The 21,459-nt window shown below is 41.7% G+C and overlaps 1 protein-coding gene across 1 annotated transcript; it reads left to right on the forward strand.

The window, feature by feature from the left end:
• The first annotated feature begins 2,145 nt into the window (after positions 1–2,145).
• Positions 2,146–20,839, forward strand: BHLHA15 (basic helix-loop-helix family member a15). The gene is made up of 2 exons (XM_072120510.1): positions 2,146–2,284; positions 16,210–20,839. Exon 2 carries the CDS (start codon positions 16,288–16,290, stop codon positions 16,828–16,830), a length of 543 nt encoding a protein of 180 aa, XP_071976611.1. The 5' UTR covers positions 2,146–2,284; positions 16,210–16,287; the 3' UTR covers positions 16,831–20,839.
• Positions 20,840–21,459: the final 620 nt, after the last annotated feature.

A 21,459-nucleotide genomic window follows, 5' to 3' on the forward strand; every position in this document is an offset into this window, starting at 1 on the left:
TCTCTGCTTCTTTTGGGAGATAAACCGACTCAAGCTAATAACAGGATAGAGCACCAAGAATTCATATCGCATTGAAGCTTCTAGATCGCACAGAATGGAGAACTTTGATAATGATTGGAAACCTTGACCTCACCAAATCTGAACAGAACCCAACAACTTTCTCCTTAGACTGGATATAAGTTCTAGCATCGCCCTAGACTCTGAATTTGTATACGTAGTGATTATGGTTATCATACCTTATTTTTCATGCTCACCATAACCTGTGGTTCCCCTGTCCCTTTCCCTCTTTTTCTTCTTTCTCCCTTTCCTATGCGTCCCCCCTATTTCATGATGGTAGCGTTCTCTAGTACATAACCAGCCAGTTCCCTGCCCTCAGTATCTATTCAGACCCCTTCCCTCCAGTATTTAGCCAGCTGCCCCTCAGTATATAGGCAGCCAACACCCTGCCCCCTGCATATAGCCAGCCAGTTCATGCACCCAGTATATAGCCAGCCAGCCCATGCCACCCAGTAAATAGCCAGTTCATGCACCCAGTATATAGCCAGCCAGCCCATGCCACCCAGTATATAGCCAGCAGCCCCTTGTATATAGCTAGCTTTTACTCCAGTATATATCCAGCCAGCCCATGTCCCTAGTATATAGCTAGCTTTCCCCAGTATGTAGCCAGCAGCCCCTCCCCTTAGTATATTGCCAGCCCCAGTATATAGCCAGCCAGTTCATGCACTCAGTATATAGCCAGCCCCTTACCCCCAGTATATAGCCAGACAGCCTTCTGCCCCTCGTATATAGCCAGCCTACCCATGCCCCAAAGTATATAGCCAGCCCCTTGCCTCCCATATATAGCCAGCCAGCAAATGCCCCCAAGTATATAGCCAGCCATTCCCCTGATAGACCTATCATATATTCCATAACTCTTTCTTACTCACTGAAAAGCAGCAAATCATCTCATGGGATATTACAGAAAAGTAATGAATGGTATTGATGCCCATAACTTGGGATGGGAAACAAAACCTACTATTATCTGCAGCATTCACTGTGTCCAGTTCTGCTTTTCCCTCCAGAAGCTCCATCTCCGAAGACTCCTACTGATATATGCCACTTAATATTGCAGTAAGCCCACATTCAATTTAGAGAACAACATGCATTCAGCAACGATTTCAGCGTGAGTAAAAAAAATTTAGGAAGGGTTGGTGATTAAGAGCCGGATAAGTGGAGAACGAAGCATTTTTGGACATATGATGAGTGTACAGGTGTACAGTATAATAAGGTTTATTGATTGAGGGACATAACTTTGAAGAAATAGCTCCACCCTTGGCCACAGATTGTATCTGGTACTGCAGTGTGCCGTCATTAAAATGAATGTAACTGATCTGCCATACACAACCTATAAAGTATCAAATGCTGCATAAAGATTTAGGTCCATCATGTCCAACCTATAATCATCTGTTGATCCAGAAGAAGGTAAAAGGGACTATTAAAGAACATCTACCACCAGGATGAAGGATAGTAAACCAAGCACTGACATTCTGATGTGTGCCCCCTCTGGCAGGATCTGCTCTTCTTTCAGCTTTTTATGATCTTGTTTTTTTTACAAAAAAGGCTATGCAAATGAGGGTCTCCATAGCTGTTAATTTGCATAACTTATATTAATAAAAGCCATTTTTTCTTGTAAAAACAAGGGCATAGAAACTAAAAAAAGAGCAGATCCTGCCAAAGGGGGCGCACACCAGTATGTCAGTGCGCTTGGTTTGCAATCCTTCCTCCTGGTGGTAGATGTCCTTTAATAGTCCCTTTTGCGCTTTTTGCGCTTGGTTTACAATCCTTCATCCTGGTGGTAGATTTCCTTTCACACATGAGTGGTCTGAAGTCATATAGCCACCCAGCTTTCCCCGGAAGCAGATCTATACCATTGGTGAGGGCACGCTGGGAGCTGTAGTGCTTCCTCTACGTGCGGGCCAGGTTGTGCCTTTGTGCATTGTCTCGGTGGTGCAGATCTGTATAATATTTACCTAGGTGTTCTCTCTAAATAAGGACGGGAACACTTCCTTGCAGGGTGACAATGGGGCGGCTGCGAGGGCTGAGTGTGTGCCACAGCTGGAACAGCTTCTGGGGCTTGTTTGGTTTTTGCATGTGGGATGCTGCCAGATCCCACCCCCTCCCTAACCCTGCACTAAAGCTACGTGTACTATCCCCGGGCTCACAGCAGCAGCAGCAGCAGCCTGCTACCTACCTCCCTGACCTGCACCTGTATCCTGCCATAGACCCCAAACACTGCAGCCACCAGGTAATGTACCTACCCTCACTTGCCCCGTAGGGTGCCGGGACTGGGATCACTTTCTCCTACACTGTATGTGATCCATGGGATAACAATAGAATCCTTCATGCTCATGACTCACCTGTGTGTACAGCCATTGTACTCAGGCAGTGTCAATACGTAGCACCTTAACTCTATTGGGCACGGGATACAGCCAAATCCGCAAAATCTATTGGTCACGGAGACCAATAACGTGTTCAGATGTCTGGGCACTTGGGGAATTTCGGGACCCTCCATCTAAGGATAATGTGACAGGTGTGACGGATCAGCCCTGGCCCTATAGAGTTTAATAGGATCGATAGTGGTACCTACAGGGGGGTACCCTACACGTCAATGGGGGTCCTGCACCGTGGCATCAGAAAATCCTGAAAACTTAGCAATATAAGACTTGATTGTAGTCGGATGAAATTGTTGAATTTTTGGGCCAATTATAAAAAGTTGATCAACTGGATGTAACAACCTTCAGATGCTCATTGCCTTTAAGTGCTACAAAAATTCTGCAAAAATATATTGTGCTCCGTCTAGTTCTGGTTTCCATTATGATGTTCATAGGCTTTTTTTTTACACATTATTTTCGATTTTACATTTGTTGTATGTGGCCAGAATTGGAAAACGGTGAATGAAATAAGTTTTTTTTTTTTGGTCTGATATGGGGACATTTTGTTATTTAGTGGTTTGATATAAAATGACTCCATTAGTCTTGTCGTCTGTACAAGCCGGCATCTTTATTTGCTTTTATTGATTCAAAAAGGTAAAAAAAAATATTTAGCAGTACCTGGAGACAGTCTTCAAGTTTTTTTTTTTTTTGGTGTGTATTATTATTTATTCTAATTATTTCAAATTATTTTTAATCTTTTAGAATTATTTATCATTTTTATTATTAATTATTGTTGATGTTGCTTTTATATTATTATTATTATTATTATCATAATTATTTCTTAATGTTGTTTTTATTCTTTTTATTATTATTATGGCAATTATTAGTATGTGTTTCTAGTCCTAAAAGGATATCTACCACCAGGATGGAGGAATGTAAACCAAGCACGCCGATATACTGGTGCGTGCCCCCTCTGACAGGATCCACTCTTCTTTTAGCTTCTTGTGCCCTGGTTTTTACAAAAAACTCTTAAAATTATGCAGCCTGAGGTGCTCTGTGCTCCATAGGTGTTAATGGAGCCTGGAGCCCTTCAGGCTCATTTGCATACTTTTTGCAAAGCCTTTTTTCATAAAAACAAGGGCATTAGAAAGAAGAGTGGATCCGGTCAGAGGTGGCACACATCACTGTGTAAGTGTGCCTGGTTTACAATCCTTCATCCTGGTGGTAGATGTCCTTTAAAGGAAATCAACCACCAGGATAAAGGATTGTAAACCAAGCCCAAAGGTGTGCCCCCCCCCCTCTAACAGGGTCTGCTCTTCTTTTAGCTTCTTATGCCCTTGTTTTTCCAAAAAAAAAAAGGCTTTATAAATTATGCAAATTAGCCTGAATGTCTCCAGGTAACATAGCTGTTGATTGAGCCTGGAGCCCCTCAGGCTCATTTGGATAATTTTAAAATGTAAAAACCATGGCATAAGAATCTAAAAGAAGAGCAGATCCTGCCAGAGGTGGCACACACCAGTTTGTCAGTGTGCTTGGTTTACAATCCTTCATCCTGGTGGTAGATGTCCTTTAAAGTGCAAAAAATCATAAATCCTCCATGGGCAGGCGGATAACTTGAAGCTACAATCAGAATAAATCCCTTTAATTACAAGTTATCGGCTTCCAGTCAATAACTTCAGTTTCCAGTTCACACGGATTCCCATCGCTACATAGTTATGTGCACACAAGTCGTCTCTCTCCCAGTCAATGAATGGGCGGCTGGGGGCACAGATAAGTACACAGCACCCTGCTCTATAATGTGCTGAGAGACTGTATTAGTGCAGGACACTCACTCATCACATGCAGGGAGATTAGAGCTGCCGCTTCCTCTTCTTACAGACCATCAGCTCTATGGATATTATTAGCACTTCACTACAGTTTGATACGGAGAACAGTGACTACTTGTGACGCTGATAACAAGAGATTATACAGGGCTAGATTTCCCCTTGTTCACTTCTTGCATCTTGGGCAGGACACATTTAACCATTTGCCAACCAAACTTCTGTAAACCGCTCCTCTTGGGCGGGCTTAGATAATGGGGGAGGGGCTTACATGCTCAATTGTCTTAAAGAGGTAGTGACCTCCTTGTGATTAAATATCCTTCCTCTTACAATCTATTAGTACTTGTTAGTTATGAATTCATTAGCTTAGGACTGACATACAGTGTAATAGGCAGGAGAAAGCGGCCTGAGGGTGACATTAGGTCGATTCATTTACTTGGCATAAGGGGCACCTTATCATAGAAGAGGTCCTAAATATATATATGAATGATGGGGTCCAACACCCTGAGCCCCTCCACAGACCAGCTGCTCTCAGCATCAGATACATATAGAAAGGGAAGAAGACAGCGCCATTCTCTGTGTAGTGGTCACACCAGGTTACTGCGACTTGACCACCATTTATTTGAAGTTGCACTGACTCTGTTCTGCCACTACTCAGAGAACGGTGCTGGACCTCCAAAAATCTCATTCTGATGACCTATCCTTTATATTTTTGCTGATGAGTTTTGCTATTGGGGCTTTGACAGGTCAACAACAACAACAATTCAGTGGGGTCCGCAGCGCTTTTTGTCAATCAAACAGTTTGTTGAGTGCTGCAGTCTCTTCCATGGGGTCTGTGTCCATCGGTCACGTAGGTTCTTCTGTAGATCAGCCCCTCTCATGTGAATTGGATTGAGCTGCAGTACCAGGTGTAGCCATTGTACAATATATGGTGCTGTGCCTGATATATACAGGCGGTCCTCTACTTAAGGACACCCAACTTACAGACAACCCCTAGTTACAGACAGACCCCACTATGACCTCTGGTGAAGTCTCTGGATGTTACTATAGTCCCAGACTGCAATGATCAGCTGTAAGGTGTCTGTAATGAAGCTTTATTGATAATCCTTGGTCCCATTACAGCAAAAAATGTTTAAACTCCAATTGTCACTGGGACCCAAAATTTTTTTGTCTGGATCTACAATTATAAAATATACAATTTCAACTTACATACAAATTCAACTTAAGAACAAACCTCCGGACCCTATCTTGTATGTAACCCGGGGACTGCCTGTATTGCACTCGCCCCAGTGCCATGAGCCCTTTAAGCAGCTGATCTGTAATGGGTCCCCCCCCCCCTAAAAGTATCTGAGATGTGACCATAGACAACACCTTCACTTCTGTTCAGAACTATCAAAGTTCTGGAGAATTTTCCCGTAGTAGAGAATGAAACATAAAAGAACCTTATAAGAACCCGGTGTCCTGCTCAGTTTTCGGACCTATGTTCTTACCTGTCGCCAGGTAACATAGAGCCGGGACTCTGTGACGCCAATAAAAACTACAAGTACAATACAAAGAGTAAACAGAAGATGCTTCAGGACGAGCGGCGGCCCATGATGGAGGAGGTCAGCTTGTTACGCAGGGTTTGGCTACAGATGCCAATGCGAGGACTTTATCTCTGCGGTGACCTAGAAGACAATGCCACACGTGACATCTACAAACATTACACGGGGACAGCTCTAGGACTATAATCAGAGAGAGAGGGTCACAGGATCCCACTATCCCAACCTGAAAACTTTTTAGGAAATCCTGGAAAGGGTTAAAGTAGTAGGCACTTGCTGTCCATGGGGGTTATAGGTTCCCCTTTCACAGAAATCCTAAAAAGCAGAAAAGCTTCACCGGTCAGCAGTTTACTGACAATCATTACTGCTGACAGGCAGCGCTGTCCTACTAATACACCACCGGGGGGGAGGGGGGGGGGGAATATGAGGGGGGGGGGGGTAGTGTATACACTCCAAAATCACCCCTGTCATATGATGTGTCCCCATGGAAGGCTGTGAGTTTCGTCTTCTTACATGACAGCTAATATGAGTTTGTGGTACCTTGGTGACAGACAGGTCCTCTCTTAGGTCAATCCTAAAGGACCCCTCCTGGAGGACTACCTGACCGACTACCTGACCACCCGTCCTGGGGTTATATACCATGGCTGTGTTTGTATTCATAGTTCTCACACTATTTGGGGACTGCTGATACTGGTCAAGGACATTTCTCTGGTTATGCACTGCCTGATAGCTCATATCAGTAACAGCAGCACTTAAAGGGGTTGTCCAGACGTGGGGGGTTTTTTTGTTTGTTTTTTTTCAAAAACAAAAGTCACATCCACCTCATCCGTCTGACACCTCTCCCGTTCCCTGTACTTCTTACATGATTGATTATATCCCGATACAAACGTGACCGCTGCAGCCAATCATTGCCTGTAGTGGGACAGTGCTGCAGGCTGTGATTGGCTAGAGGGGGGTCACATGTCCATATTGCTATGTAATCAAGAGTACTTGATGTTCAAATTCCTGTGGGGAATCTGGAACAATGGGGGTGACAGGTGATCCGTGAGGTGGGCATAATTTTTTCCCCCAAACTTAAACTTTAAAGTAAATATTCCCCGTTTAAAGGGCATCTACCACCAGGATGAAATACATTATGCAAATGAGCCTGAGGGGCTCCAGGCTCTATTAACACCTAAGGAGGCTCATTTGCATACAGTCCTTCATCCAGGTGGTAGATGTCCGTTAACACTATTTTGGTCCAAAATAATGGGTGCATTTTATTTTAAAGTGGATTTTATTGTGGGATGTTATTTTTACTAACTTTTTTTTTTTTTTATTTATATACTATTATTTTTTGGTACATAATGAATAATTTCTCTCTTTTGTGGTGGAAAGTAGTAAAAAATACAATAGTATTTCTATCATCATTTTAAGTAATTATCATAATTAATATTATAACATTCAAAACTTTTTAATATTTTTTTAATGCAATTCTGATTTTGATCTATTCGAAAGCTTATGTCGCTGTATTCAAAGACGCAGAGACATTTGATCTGGTTTACGGTTTTTTTTTTTGGGTGCGTCTCCCACTCTCCAACCCTTTAGATGCGTGCTCAGCATTGACCGTGGCATCTAAGGGGTTGAACTCAACAGACTGGAGTTAGTGGATATTATGTTAAGTGCTAAAGTAAAGTTCTAGCCGTATAATTTTAGGGCAGCTGGTGGTGTCATCACTGCGGCAAAATCATATTATGACGCATCTACCACCAATCTGATATTACTTATATCTCTCTCAGCTCTATATATAGATATATTTATTAAGTGTGCTGTGAGCTCCCTCTAGAGGTGGCTGCTGCTAATCAGAATTTCCTTTAAAGGACATCTACATTCTATATATTTTTAAAAACTTTGCAAAATATTTAGTATCACCATATTCTGACATTCATAAGTTTTTGTGTATGGACATGTTTGAAGGGTTACATTTTTGCGGGATAAACCAAAATGTTCAGTGATACCATTTTAAGAATTTCACTTTTTATAAAAAAATTTTTACGAGTGAAAAAATTGCAAAGTCATGGTCACTCCCGCCCCTCCCCCCCTTTGACATAATTTAAAATCAGTCATGGCAAGTGATCTGCACCCCCCGATTAAGTGAAGTGACGTGATTGTATAGGTGCTATGAACAGTGCAGTATGGATATGTCACGGCAGTTAAAGGGAACCTGTCACCGGATTTTCCCCCATTAAAATATTCAGGTAGGGTGTTAAATGTCCTTTCTATAATTCCCTCTTTTCAGTGAAATCTCAACCGTTTACCTACAGTGTAAAAAAAAATCTCCTCCAAAGTCACGTGAAAATGAGCAGAGAAGAGTCATATTTGCCTCAAATGAGGCTGCGGGGGGGGGATGCCAATTTACACACCACTATCTATGGATCTATAGCACCTAGAAACATGATTCTGGTGTCATATTAAAGTTACGAATCTCATCTTAAATCGGGCTCGTGGTTCTGGGAGCTACAAACCCAGCTGTTTAAAAGCAAGGCAGGAACTGGATCTCAAATAAAAGATAAAAATAATAAGAAGACATAACAGAGTAATAACATTGTCAGATGAAACTATAGGAAGGAGGGTCCTGCTCGCAGCCTATGACTCTCTCCTTAAAGGGCACCTACCACCCCGATTCTACCTATAAAGGTAGAAGGGGTGGTAGGTGGATGGATGGGACGTGAGGATAGCCCTTTTTTGGGCTAATCCTCACGTCCCGGGTGTCTTTTACAAAACTTTATTACATCTGTATAAAGTTCCTGGTACAGCTCCTGGTAGCTGCGCGCCCTCGTCCGAGCCCCCCGGCTACTGCGCATGCGCAGAACGCAGGCCTTCGGCTGCCCGGCCGCGGCTCTGGGGCCGGGACTACTGCGCATGCGCAGTAGCCGGGGGTCTCGGACGAGGGCGCGCAGCTACCAGGAGCTGCGCGCCGAAGATTATCTGGTAGGCGGAGTAACGCGGCTACTGGGGCGTGGAGTAGCCGCGACTAGTAGCCTCATGTCCGGCTACTCCACGCCCCAGTAGCCGCAAAAAAAATTTGCATATAGCTGTAATAAAGTTTTGTAAAAGACACCCGGGACGTGAGGATTAGCCCAAAAAAGGGCAATGCTCACGTCCCATTCATCCACCTACCACTCCTTCTACCTCTATAGGTAGAATCGGGGTGGTAGGTGCCCTTTAAGAGATTCTTATCTTTAATAAGAGACCAAACACATGTTCCTAGGCAGCCTATCAACTGGACTCATCTCAGAAAAATATGACTCGTCTCTGCTCATTTTCACATGACTTTGGGTGAAATTTCTCATTAGAAAATCTAGAAGCAACATTTCATACCTCACCTGACAATAGAGAATCTAATTGGTGAGGATTCAAACAATTCCAACTACACCCAAATATGAATAAAGAATGAAAGAAGTTGGTGGAGCTTGTAATGCAGAATGAAGCAATAATATGGGGGCAGATGATGGAGCAGAAGATCTTTGTCTTTGTGGTGGCCTCCGTGAGTGATTCTGCATATATAAGATTTAATATGATGTGGCCCTGACCTGTCATTATCTCCATGACATTCAGGTATGAGGTCACCCTGACATACACAGTATAATGAAATTTACTGAGATCAGCAAAATTTTAACTCCAAAAAAAAATGCCATAACATTTTTTGACCCTAAACCAGGGTCTCGGTCCTTCATGGGTCACATGTGGGTTGTGTTCCTGATCCCAGAACCTTTGCTCTATTTTTAGCCTTGTTTTGTATGGTAGACCCGGGTCAGTGTGTGTTTGCTTTCTACCACGGCGGTAGACCCCCGGCTTATTTCCGAAGTTCAGGTTTACATTTCGCTTTCCAAGTGATATCCTGGCCTTGTCACTGTATCAGGAGGGCAGGATGAACTGAGATTTATTTGTGAACTGGTTGCATCAGAGCAGCGGACGGAGAAAAATAACTTCATCTGCCATTGATTCCCATTTACACTCACTTCTCGAGAACAGGTCCTGCTCAGTAACTCATGTGAAACCCTTACATCTATGCAAAATGTGACTGCAACCCCACAGATGTGCAGCTACATCCACATCGTACATCCACATCTAGAAAAGGGGATGATAAGGGGACACTCTCACCAGGTGTTACCCAATAAACTACTAGAGTATGAAATGTCCTTTCTAAATCCCATCTTTTATGTGATATCTTGCCCATTTACTTATACAAAATCTCCTCCAAAGTCATGCAAATATGACTCTTCTCAACTCATTTTCACGTGAGATGAGTCAATTTTAGTGGTTTAAGGCATAGTTTTCTGTGTAATTTTAAAGATAAAGAATCTCATCTTTCCTATCTTTTCATGCTTATGGGTATGTGAGCTAAAGAACTGGACATACAGGCAGCGGGAAATGGTTCTTTATCTACAGATAGGTTCTATAGGTTTCTTAAGGTTCTTAAGTTGAATTTGTATGTATAATGTATATTTTATTAATGTAACCCCAGACAGGTTTGGATGCCTTTCAAAAAACAACATGTGACTTGTCTGTGCTGCAGTCTCCTCAGCTCTCAGCCCCCACCTTTGTGCTCCTGTACAGCTCCTCCCTCTCCCACTGATGTCAGCTCAACAGGCTGTGACCTCTGTGAAGGAACAGAAGGGAGGGGGTGTACAGGAGCAGGTGGGGGATGAGAGCTGAGGAGTCTGCAGCACAAACAATTCACATGGTGTTTTTTTTTAAATGGATGCAAACCAAAACCCAACCCCTGGGACTATACAGAGGATTCTGTCAGGGTGCAAGGTAGGTTATAACACACAATTATATTGTAATGCAAATGCTTAGAGAAGGCAGAAAAGCAGATTTGCAATGCAGCTGTAATGGGTTTTTGCAACCTGTCTTTAGTGAAAATGAGATCCCTGGTGACAGGTTCCCTTTAAGTAGGGGACTGCCTGTATTCAGCTTTCTATACCTATGGTTCTGTAGCTCACGGATCCATAAGCCTGATGTGATCTGAAAGATGAGATTCTTATTGTTAATATTACATAAAAAGCATTTTTCTAGGTGCTATAGAACAGAAGATGGGGGCTTATGAAGTAAAACTCCCCGTGCCGACACTAAACTTGACTCAGCTCATGTAAAAGGGAGGTTCCTGTATGTCCAGTTCTGTAGAACTATGTAGAAATATAGGCTTGATAAGATATGAAAGATGAGATTCTTACTTTAAATATGATTTTTTTTATATCTGTTCAAGAACAAAAGATAAAGCTTTTGAAGTGACACTAACCCCTTAATCCACTAAAGATGACTCATCTCACATGAAAATTAGGTGAGAAGAGTCATATTTGCCTGACTTTGAGGGGAGATTTTATATAGGTAAAGGAGTGAGATTTCCCATTAAAGAGGGAATTGTAGAACAGACATTTCATATTCTAACTCACGGGACTAGTAGTTTAATCAGGTAAAACCCTTGCGAAAGGTTTTCTTCAAAGATTTGCTTAGTTAAAATTTTTGTGAGATTCGATTCAGGTCCGAACTGATGCTGCTCAAATTGTTCTGGAAATTAGTATATAACCCCCTCTGGTCCGCTGATACAAAATTTGTTACAAAAAGGCCCTATGACGTTTCACCATTTTTTTTTCTCTTTTTGAAATAAAGTTTTGATTATTTGAAACTTGCAAAAATATAAACCATGATGATCTGTTATCAATGTATATAAAGATTTATTCAAATTAAAAAATATTCAGATTCGCTGCCAGAAAACCCTACCGAATATAGGCAGAGATGAGTTACACCCTACTGGAGGGGACATAAGAGCTGGGTCTCATGAGATGGGGACAATTTAATTTTATCAGAAGTGTCTGAGAGCAGAACTGTTCCAGTAGCCCATGGCAACCAATCAGGGCTCAGCTTTCATTTTCGCACAGCTGTTTATAAAATTAAAGCTGAGCTCTGATTGGTTTTCAAGGGCAATTAAAATAGTATGATAAATCTCCTCAAGGGTCTACATGTGCAGTAGTATTGTACACTACGTGTAGACATTTGGGAAGATTTATCAGATGGGGGTGTCATTATAATTAAGGGGCCATCCCCTACAATTTTAATACTGCAGTTCAATTTACTACAAGGATAATGATGAATCCTGAGGCTGTCGGAGAGATTCGAAAATACATAACCGTCCCACTGATGCTTTTATTAATACCAATTTGGGGACTGTACAACCTTTTTATCACTTTTCATTGAATGTTGTGGAAAAAGTGGAAAAAAAGTGCCAATCCAGATATGTTATGTATCATGGCGCTCACCACAGGGGATAATCATCGTGTTAATTTTTATTAGGGGGTGATTCGAATTTTCTTTTTAATTATTTATTTTTTTACAATTTTCTTTTTCAGGCCCCTGGGTTACTTGAACCCTAGGGGGCCTGATTGCTCATACAATATACTGCAATACAACTGCATTTCAGTATATCAGCGAACCAGTGTATCTGACAGCTATGAGAGATTCAGCTGTCACAGAACCATCATAGTGGAAGATGATAATCTCCCCCAATTTGCATTAACCCACAGAACCCACAGCAATATAATGGTTAACACCCGTGATTGTCGCCAGCACCAATTAGCAGACACCTTTTTCCGTACACTTATATCAATGCTACACAGTACACAATAATACACCATGCATCAATGCACTAATAAAAAATGATCGAATGAATTAGAAAATCTGATTCTAATTCATAATCTACTACAAGGAGAAGGAGGGGTGGAGTCTGAGTAGTACTCACTGAAGTGTAAGTAACAGAAAGTGTAGTTAAAGGACATCTACAACCAGGATGAAGGATTGTAAACCAAACACACTGACATACCGGTGTGCGCCCCCTCTGGCAGGATCTGCTCTTCTTTTAGTTTCTTATGCCCTGGTTTTTACAAAAAAAAAAAAAAGAAAAGGGGCTTTTAAATTATGCAAACGAGCCTAAGGGGCTCCAGGTTCTATAGGAGTTAATGGAGCCTGGAGCACCTCAGGCTCATTTGCATAATTGTAAAAGCCTTTTAAAAAAACAGGACATAAGAAGCTAAAAGAAGAACAGATCCTTCCAGTGGGGGAACACACCAGTATGTCAGTGTGTTTGGTTTACAGTCCTTCATCCTGGTGGTAGATGTCCTTTAGTGTACAGTGACCGCGGCTATAACATTACATACATTCCCATCCCCTCTTTAGTGTTCTGATAACTTATTTCCGATCTCTCTCTCTCTCTCTATAGGATCTATAGGATTTCCGGCTTTAGGCACCGACCTCTATGATAACAGTTGGGCTGAGATCTGGGGATATGGCTGCATTGTGTGTTATCAGAGACATCATGACTCACATTTCCTGAGCAGATCGTTGTGTAGTGATGGCTCTTTTCAGTGTAAAAGCTTCTTAGCCGATTTTTTTCTTCTCTAGAAAGTTTCTCAATCGCTCGAGTGAAACGTTATTCAATGGTTTTTTCTGCATCCGTTATGAACACTACACTGTGCAATTGTCTGATTGTGTAATATCGTGCACTTAGCTTCTGAAGAGCCAGGTTAAGATCTTTATTGAGGGCTTTTTCCTTAAAGGACCACTTAAAGGGGTTGTACAGGCTCAATGTTCTTATAATCTACATGAAAAAAACTTATTGATATTAAAAGTTAATATCCAACCAAGAGACCCCCATACAGATGCTTGGGAGACAATGTATTTTGGTGTATAGTCAGCACCCATTAGTTAATATGGAGAGGAGAGATGTTATCTGGCCATGGTGACGGAAATGCCACTAAGGTCCATCCAATCTGTGGTGTAACAAGAACCCATTGGACCCTGGTGCAAACTTTGGATTGGGCCCCCATATACCTAAATCCACAATGCCCCCCCCCCCCCATTACTCTTGAGAATACAGATCTATTCTACACCAACATATACTCACATACACCAACAGCAGCCTCCCATTATATAGTGTCCAGCAGCCCCCCCTTAATATAGTGTCCAGCAGCCCCCTTAATATACTGTCCAGCAGCCCCCCTTAATATGAAATGTTCAGTAGAAGCCCCCTCAATAATGATACGTCCAGAGCAGCCCCTTTAATATGAGATGCTGAGTAGAAGCCCCCTAATAATGATACTTCCACAGTAGCCCCTTAATAACGAAATGTCCACAGTAGCAGAAGGGCACCTTGTAGTATCAAAAATAAATAAACAAGCTCAGTACTCGTCTTGCGTCTCCCTCTTCTCTCTTCCTGCGCAATCCTGCAGGCAGAGGCACATCCGTCCACACATTCTGCCTGTAAACACTGTATGATGCGGCGGTGTCGCCTCCTGATGACATCACAGAGTGTGCCCAGGCAGAGCGCACAAACGTGTCTTTGCGGCCATATTGTAATCAGTTGTATGTGTGTCCATCCGCGGGCCAGGTTGCACCAACCTGCGACCGTGATTGTTAGGCTGGCATTTGCATGTGGCGTTTTTGTCGCGTTTGTTGCATTGAAAAGACATGTGTTTTATACGCATGTGTTTTTAAAAACGCATACAAACATTTGAAAAACGCAGTAATCTTCTTCCTGCTGTTTGTGCATATAATTACATGTGTTTCAAAACGCAGACCAAAAACGCAACCCAAGCAATAGCAAAGTCTATCCGAGAGCTATATAAAACGTATGGACGTCCTTATGTGCAGCTCTTGAGTCTCTCTATAAAGGAACAATAAAAGCTCAATGACCCCAGTATCTTCCACTTTCCTTTTTTCCCCCTGTCTGTCCCAGACACCCTTTTATACTGAGTTTTTTCATCTATATCTTTAAGTGCCAATCTTGAGGCCACAAACAAAAGCAGCTCCCCATTTCTATTCTCAGAGAACCCCTTTAATACAATACTACCATCTTTACGGAATGTCTATAAGATGGCCCTATCATCTAGGCACTAAAGTCAAGGAAGTAGAAAGAAGTCATGTCAGATCATTAGGTCTTTGCAAGCAGAATATTTATGACCAACACGCCAGCCAGGGCGCCACCTATAGGTGGTACATATGAAAAATCTGAGCTTGCCAAATGTCCGCTAGTTATTATTCCGACTTCCAAGAAGACGTTAGCCGCCACCCCTGGATATGATATATTAGGTCCAATAAATAAAGACACCTCATCCCTATGTGATTTCTTGGCTTATGTTCGGTTCTTCCTCTTCTAAGCAAACACCATGCGGACACGTTCCAGGGACTTTGCTTGATGTGTGTTTGCTCTTTGTTTGTCACGTTGAAGCTCAGATTTCTGATCTGTAATCATCAGGCTCCGCGGCTGCAGACATAGACTAAGATTAAGACTCATTGGTAAATAACACTCTAGAAGATTTAGTAATCCTAACCTTACACTTAACCCCATTCATGTCCCACACAGGGGGCAGTCATCTCCCTGACACCCTACGTAGCACCCAGCCATGATAACTGCTCTCACCCTTCTTGTCTTACAGCATTTTCCATAATCAGAAAAACCTTTACTTCCCATCCATTGTTCTCACCAACCTCATACAATCAGGAATTATCAGTCATTCATTACAGGGTCCCATAATGTCTATGGTAAAAGGACCACACGTAACGCAGACCAATAAGGGATCTGGAATTGGGCAGCTAGTTTTTAGTAATTAAAACCAAATCATAAAATTAATTCTAACTTATTTTTATTTTCAGATTTCTATACTATTTTTTTTGTACAGGATTATGGGGCGGCCAAACTTGGTCCATAGACACAACAGTCTGGAGATATAAACAAGGACTATAGAAAAGTTATCTAGACCTTACTCTCCATTGACTGTGCCATCAAAGGTTAAGAGTTAAGGCTTCCATAGACACTAGAGGAGACCATTTTTGACAGGTTCAGCCCCTCCCCATACGCTCCTCTACAGCTGATGTTGGGGGAGCTAATGTTTGGGTATGTTGAAATTTATGTGCCCAATCCTTATCTTCTCGTTCTTAATTTTTGACGATCATGATGGAGAGAATTTCAAGTATATGTAGGGTCGTTGTATTCTGGCTTTGCTCATCAAGTTCTGGACAATTATTGAACTAAGGTTTTCATGGATTAGAATCGGATTGTGTTTGATCCATCTTTTTCATCAAACCATTTACTTAGGTAAAATAACTTCCTACTCCTGGCTGAAGTCCTGGTACAGGAACCCAAACCCATAATGTTCACCACGAAACCTGAACTTTGCATCCCACTCATCCCAACTTGTATTATTTCTACGTGAATATTATACTGCCCCCTATAGTTCACATTATGGATCTAATTAGCTCAAGGGTCGAATGATGAGTAGTAGAAGTTCTCAAACGAGCAATTAGGTTTCATTATCTGGGTGGAGATTGGTGAAACAGGTGCAGTGAACTCTCAGTAGTAAGTTTCGGGACAGTTTCTAACTGACTCATATGTTTTTACAGATCTTTGATGTATAAAGCCAGAAGAAACTTTCTGGGAAGAAGAAGATCTGTTTGTCTTGTTTCTTTTTACTCTTAAACATGAAGACAAACCCAAGATCAACAAGGCGAAGACTGGAAATCGAACTGGACGACGACGAGAGTCCGGAACAGCAAACTTCCAGTGAAGATGAAGATGAAAACGATAAGTGCTATGTGTATAAGGAGAAGAATAAAAGTAAGAACCTAGAGCCTGGGAAGAGCAGCAACCGGAGGAAGAGGCCCTCACCCCTGGGGAAGGAGCACAGCGTCCGGAGACTGGAGAGCAATGAACGCGAGAGGCAGAGGATGCACAAGCTCAACAACGCCTTCCAGGCTCTAAGAGAAGTCATTCCACACGTCAGAGCGGAGAAGAAACTCTCCAAGATCGAAACACTCACCTTGGCCAAAAACTACATAAACACTTTAACAGCCACCATATTAAATATGTCCAATGGATGCTTGCCCGGTGCCCCGAACACTGAAACAGGGGGTGGTGGGGGGAAGCTCTATCAACATTACCAGCAGCAACATGGAGAGGAGGACAATGACGAACACTTAGAAAAATACTCAACCCAAATCCACAGCTTTCGGCAAGGAAGTTGATGTCAAGCGCAATGGGTTTTTTTATCCTTAGTATTAGGCGCAATGAAGAAACCTACAAGACTGTATTGTCCTATGACAGCGATGTATTTTTACAAAATATTCTCCCCAAAATCCATTCATCTGCACTATACTGTCATGACTATGTCCAGTATCAGCAGGGAATTAGATTTATAAGGGGTTTAGGGGCTGGTGGATTGGGAATGATATGTAAATTATTAAATTATGGGGTGACAATGAGCTGTAATGTAATAATCATTGGGTTTATGTGAAATCTTTTACAGGGATCATCTTTGTAGCAATATCATAGATGGCACAGGTGATGTAATAATATGATTTAATAGCCATTGCTTACAGGGAAACTGTTCCGGGTCTATGAAAACCTATACCAGGCACAAGTCCAAATGGACAAATGGTTTATCGTCCCAAAAAGACATTTTAAGGGGTTTTCCCACAAAGAAAAGTTAGGCCCTAACTTGCTGATCAGTGGGGGTCTCAGTGCGGAGACCCCCACAGATCACGAAAAACGAGGCCCCTCATCGCTCCGTCAGATTAATGGAGCAGACAGCCGCACATCACCGTTCTGCTCCATTAATCTCTATGGAGCTGACGGAGATCACCGTGGATAGGACATAACTTTTCTTCATGGGAAAACCCCTTTAAGGGGTTGTACCAGGTTTGATTGTTATCTCCTAACAACATGGAAGGAATGACAATCTGATCATGGGGGTTATGACCACTGGAACGCCCAACAATCAGCTGCACTTAGAGCTGCCCTGCTGCAGTCGTCACATTGCATTGCACTGGAAAAAAAGAAAAAATTAAAAACTTGGGAAAAAAAAATGACTGAAGGTTAAACATGTTGTGTATATATGGGATATTTTACTATTATTATTTCTTAGTTTAAGCAGATTTTTTTGTGTAGGGTAACACTGAATGTGGTATAGGGATGTGGTAAATCTATTTTCTGTAGTTATTGTAGATATAGGGGAAAGGGATGGCTGTACAGAAGACGCTCTTCTGGAGCGAGTAGGCTTGGGGTGAGGGGGACACATAGTCAATGTACAAGTAGAAGTCCTCTTGCTTAGACCCGAGAGAACTTGCAAGGAGGGGTCTACCAAGTATCACAGAGAATCTATGCTATATGCATTCCCAATCTTTATAAATCTCCAATTGATCTTAAAGATGAGGAGTCAACTCTACTGTTCTTCTCATGAAATACCAATTCACTGCCAGAACTTATGTATATCAGTCCATGTAGTATATGGGAAACCTTAAGTATGCCGGGGACCATGCACATAGAGAGAGGCCTTCAGTTGACTATTCCGATCCTTTACTTGTTATTGGAGTGTGGTCAGTGGGTCTTCGAAGACTTGTCCACCATATTTGTAGACTATACAATGCGCCTAAGTTTAGGTACAACACAGAGATATTTAAAGACCAAAGATGGCCACCCTAATGAATGTTGGCCAACCAAGTAATGTGTATGTAATACTTGTGGTGGTGCCTCAACTTCACCCACTCCAGATTTAGATTCCAACATGTCCAATCTATGACCACAAGTGTCCTACAGTAGCTTATTCCTTTTTCACCTGGTCCAACGTTCATACAAGTGTAAGGCAGAGTGAGGAGTCTTAGATGTTTGGCCAACAATGATCTAAAACGAGAGACACACAACCTTATTAGTACGATAGATGTCTATCCTACATTCTGGATGGAACATCTCCAGAACATAAGGTGATACAATTCCTTTTATCTCTATGGTAGCACAGAATGTCCTCACCTGTCAGCCACTGATATGCCCAGAGGTGACAGTCGGATGTAGGTGATGGATGGAGCATCACGCAGCCGGGGGTGATGCGGTTTTCTTGTGACAGCAGCGATCGTCTTCTGGCAGCAGATCCTGTGTAGGACGCCTCCGAGCAGGATCTGTACACAAGATTTCATATTCAAACCAAATAAAAGTCACAGCTAAATGTTCAAAGAAATGTCAGGAAGGTTTGGAAGATGTCGCTTTCCTTTTGCCAGAGGGGCGCACAACGGATAGGGTTCCCTGCCAAGTGACAGTCTTTCATGTTATCTATATGTGTACCGTGTGTGCGTGCTCGCTTCTTCTATTCAATTAAATCACTGTTTATCTTCTGGCTTACGACTTAGGAAAAAATCTTGTTTGATCAACTAGCATTTCCTTCTTATAGACTTAGCCAGTTGGCAGTGACACGGGGGCTGATGACATCACTGGAAAAGTTAAACATTTGCTGAAGTTTTAGAGATATTAAAAAGTAGTCTGACTTTGGGGTGCAGAGATTGGAGCGCTCACCTGGGATCCTTACGTGTGGAGATCTTAGAGGTTCTTCTGGTCCTACAACATGGCATCCAGCGAGGGCTGTAATTGAAACCTTACACCCCTCTTATCCATAGGTTGTGTCTGGTACTGCAGCTTATACTATGTGGGTAAAGTGCAATACTATAGCCCTGCAGCCCAGACAACTTGTGTAATGTCCATGTCAATACTTCTTTGTCGGGATACTAAGGTAGACCGGGGCAATGTCAAGCCAAAGTAAGGGGTTGGTTACTCCAGATCTTATTCCATACGGGTCTAAGTTTTTTTCAAGGATTTGAAAAACCTCTTTAATAAAAGTAAGGGAGCACTTGTAGATGTTCTCATATGTACAAGTTCTACATCTAAGATATGTGCTCCATTTCTATGAACCGGGTTATGATACAACAAATTAATGGCACACCAATCCGGAGAGAGCCCCGGTTACACAGTATGTAGCTACATATAGGTTTTGTATGTAAATATATATTAAACCTAAAATATATTTGGCATCAACTTGTTAATAAACTAGAAATGTTGTACCAGAGGAAAGTTCTTCCTTCTCCACTTACTTTGGCTCTTATCATCCTCCCCATCTGCTTTTCACTCTGAGCTTAGATGTCAGATTGCATAGAGGCTTATGAAGAGGGGAGGGAGAAGGTGCGAGACAGCAGCTAGGTCTCCCATCAGCACAGAGAGGACAGAAAATTCACAGGCCGAGACTGTATAGAGAAGACCAAAGATAAAGACAACAAATCACATACTGACCAGAAACAGTGTCGCTCCTGAGGTACACATGATGGACTTTTGATCTCAGCAAAGTTTTTTTTTTTTTTTTTTTTAGGTACAAGTAAATATATACAAGAATACTATGGGATTATTAAAAACATCTGTATAAAAGGTTACAAAATAATATATTATTGCAAAAAAACTCTCAGGTATCAGGGATATTGTTTGAGCCGAGAAGTCATCTGAAATATTGCTCAGGTTTTTTACATTTTTTTTGAGATTTCCCTACAATCTCCCTAGCTCTTGGATATGATTGGGCTCTAGGGATCCTCATTATTTGCCCAGGTGACAGATATCACTATATACAGATGTAGCAGAGCTGCACAGGTATCGGGATACCATTTTTAAAAAATAGAATGTACATAAATGGTGCCAAAAAGACAATGGGGGAGATTTATCATAAGTCTCTAAGAGCAGAACTGTTCTATTTGCCCATGGCAACCAATCAGAGCTCAGCTTTCATTTTCCCACAGCGGTTTATAAAATTAAAGTCGAGCTCTGATTGGTTTCCATAGGGAACTAGACCAGTTTTACCTTAGAAACTTGATGATAAATCTCCCCCCAATGGGTCAGTGAGTAATTTCACTCCGCTACAATCCCCACCAGTTTTTTTCAGGATCTTAGTCATTTATATGAAGGATGCGGTGTAATTATTCTGCAACTTTGCATAATAAAGGGAAAATTCTAATGAATAAATCTGCATAATGTTGTTTTTAAAATTTTTGTATTTTCATGTTTTTCCATAAAGTTTCTATATTTGGCAGAGCATATACAGACATGTAACCCTACACAATGCAATCTCTGTGCTATACCCCCCGATCTCAGGATCCAGGTATAACACTGACCTCTATATACTGTATGTATGAGCAGGGCTACACCATTGAAAATGTCAAGATTTAATAAAGTGACTTTCTATATATTGTGTGTGTATCGTGTCTTCATTGTCTCAGATATTGGGGGAAGGGGTTCTTTTAACCCCTGTATTTTTTTGTTTTGCTGATTGATATATGTTTTGTATATTGATAAAGTTTCAGTTTTCACAAAAGTTTGTGAAGATTTGTGTAATACACATATATTTTTCTACTTCTTTTACACAATTCTGAGAAAGGAATAGACAGATAGGTTGATGTTGAACAAATAAAAGGCTATGACTCGTGGGTGAAACAAATACATGTGGGTGTAACCCCAACATCAGCACCCAAAGGTAGGTGAGCCACCTACATTCACATTTTAGTCTATTTTTTTCCTTTAACGTTGTTTAAAGTAAACATAAAAAAATATTCAATGACTTATTGTAATAAAGGTTCACATATTAAATTGAACCTCACTTTCATCTTTGTATCTGTAGTCTTGATCTGCTCCAGGGAGTTCTGTTCCATCCTGGGTCAGCTCCAGGTTTCGGTAGGCCCCCGGGCGACAGAGCCTCAGTGGGCCCCTTTACAGTGAACATTAAAAATTCAGAAACTAAAACAAACAAACAGTCTCCTGTTCCCTAAAATATTCCCTAGTTTATCATCCCAAAC

This window comes from Engystomops pustulosus, chromosome 8 (genome assembly GCF_040894005.1).
Source record: "Engystomops pustulosus chromosome 8, aEngPut4.maternal, whole genome shotgun sequence".
In the NCBI taxonomy this organism is placed as follows: domain Eukaryota; kingdom Metazoa; phylum Chordata; class Amphibia; order Anura; family Leptodactylidae; genus Engystomops; species Engystomops pustulosus.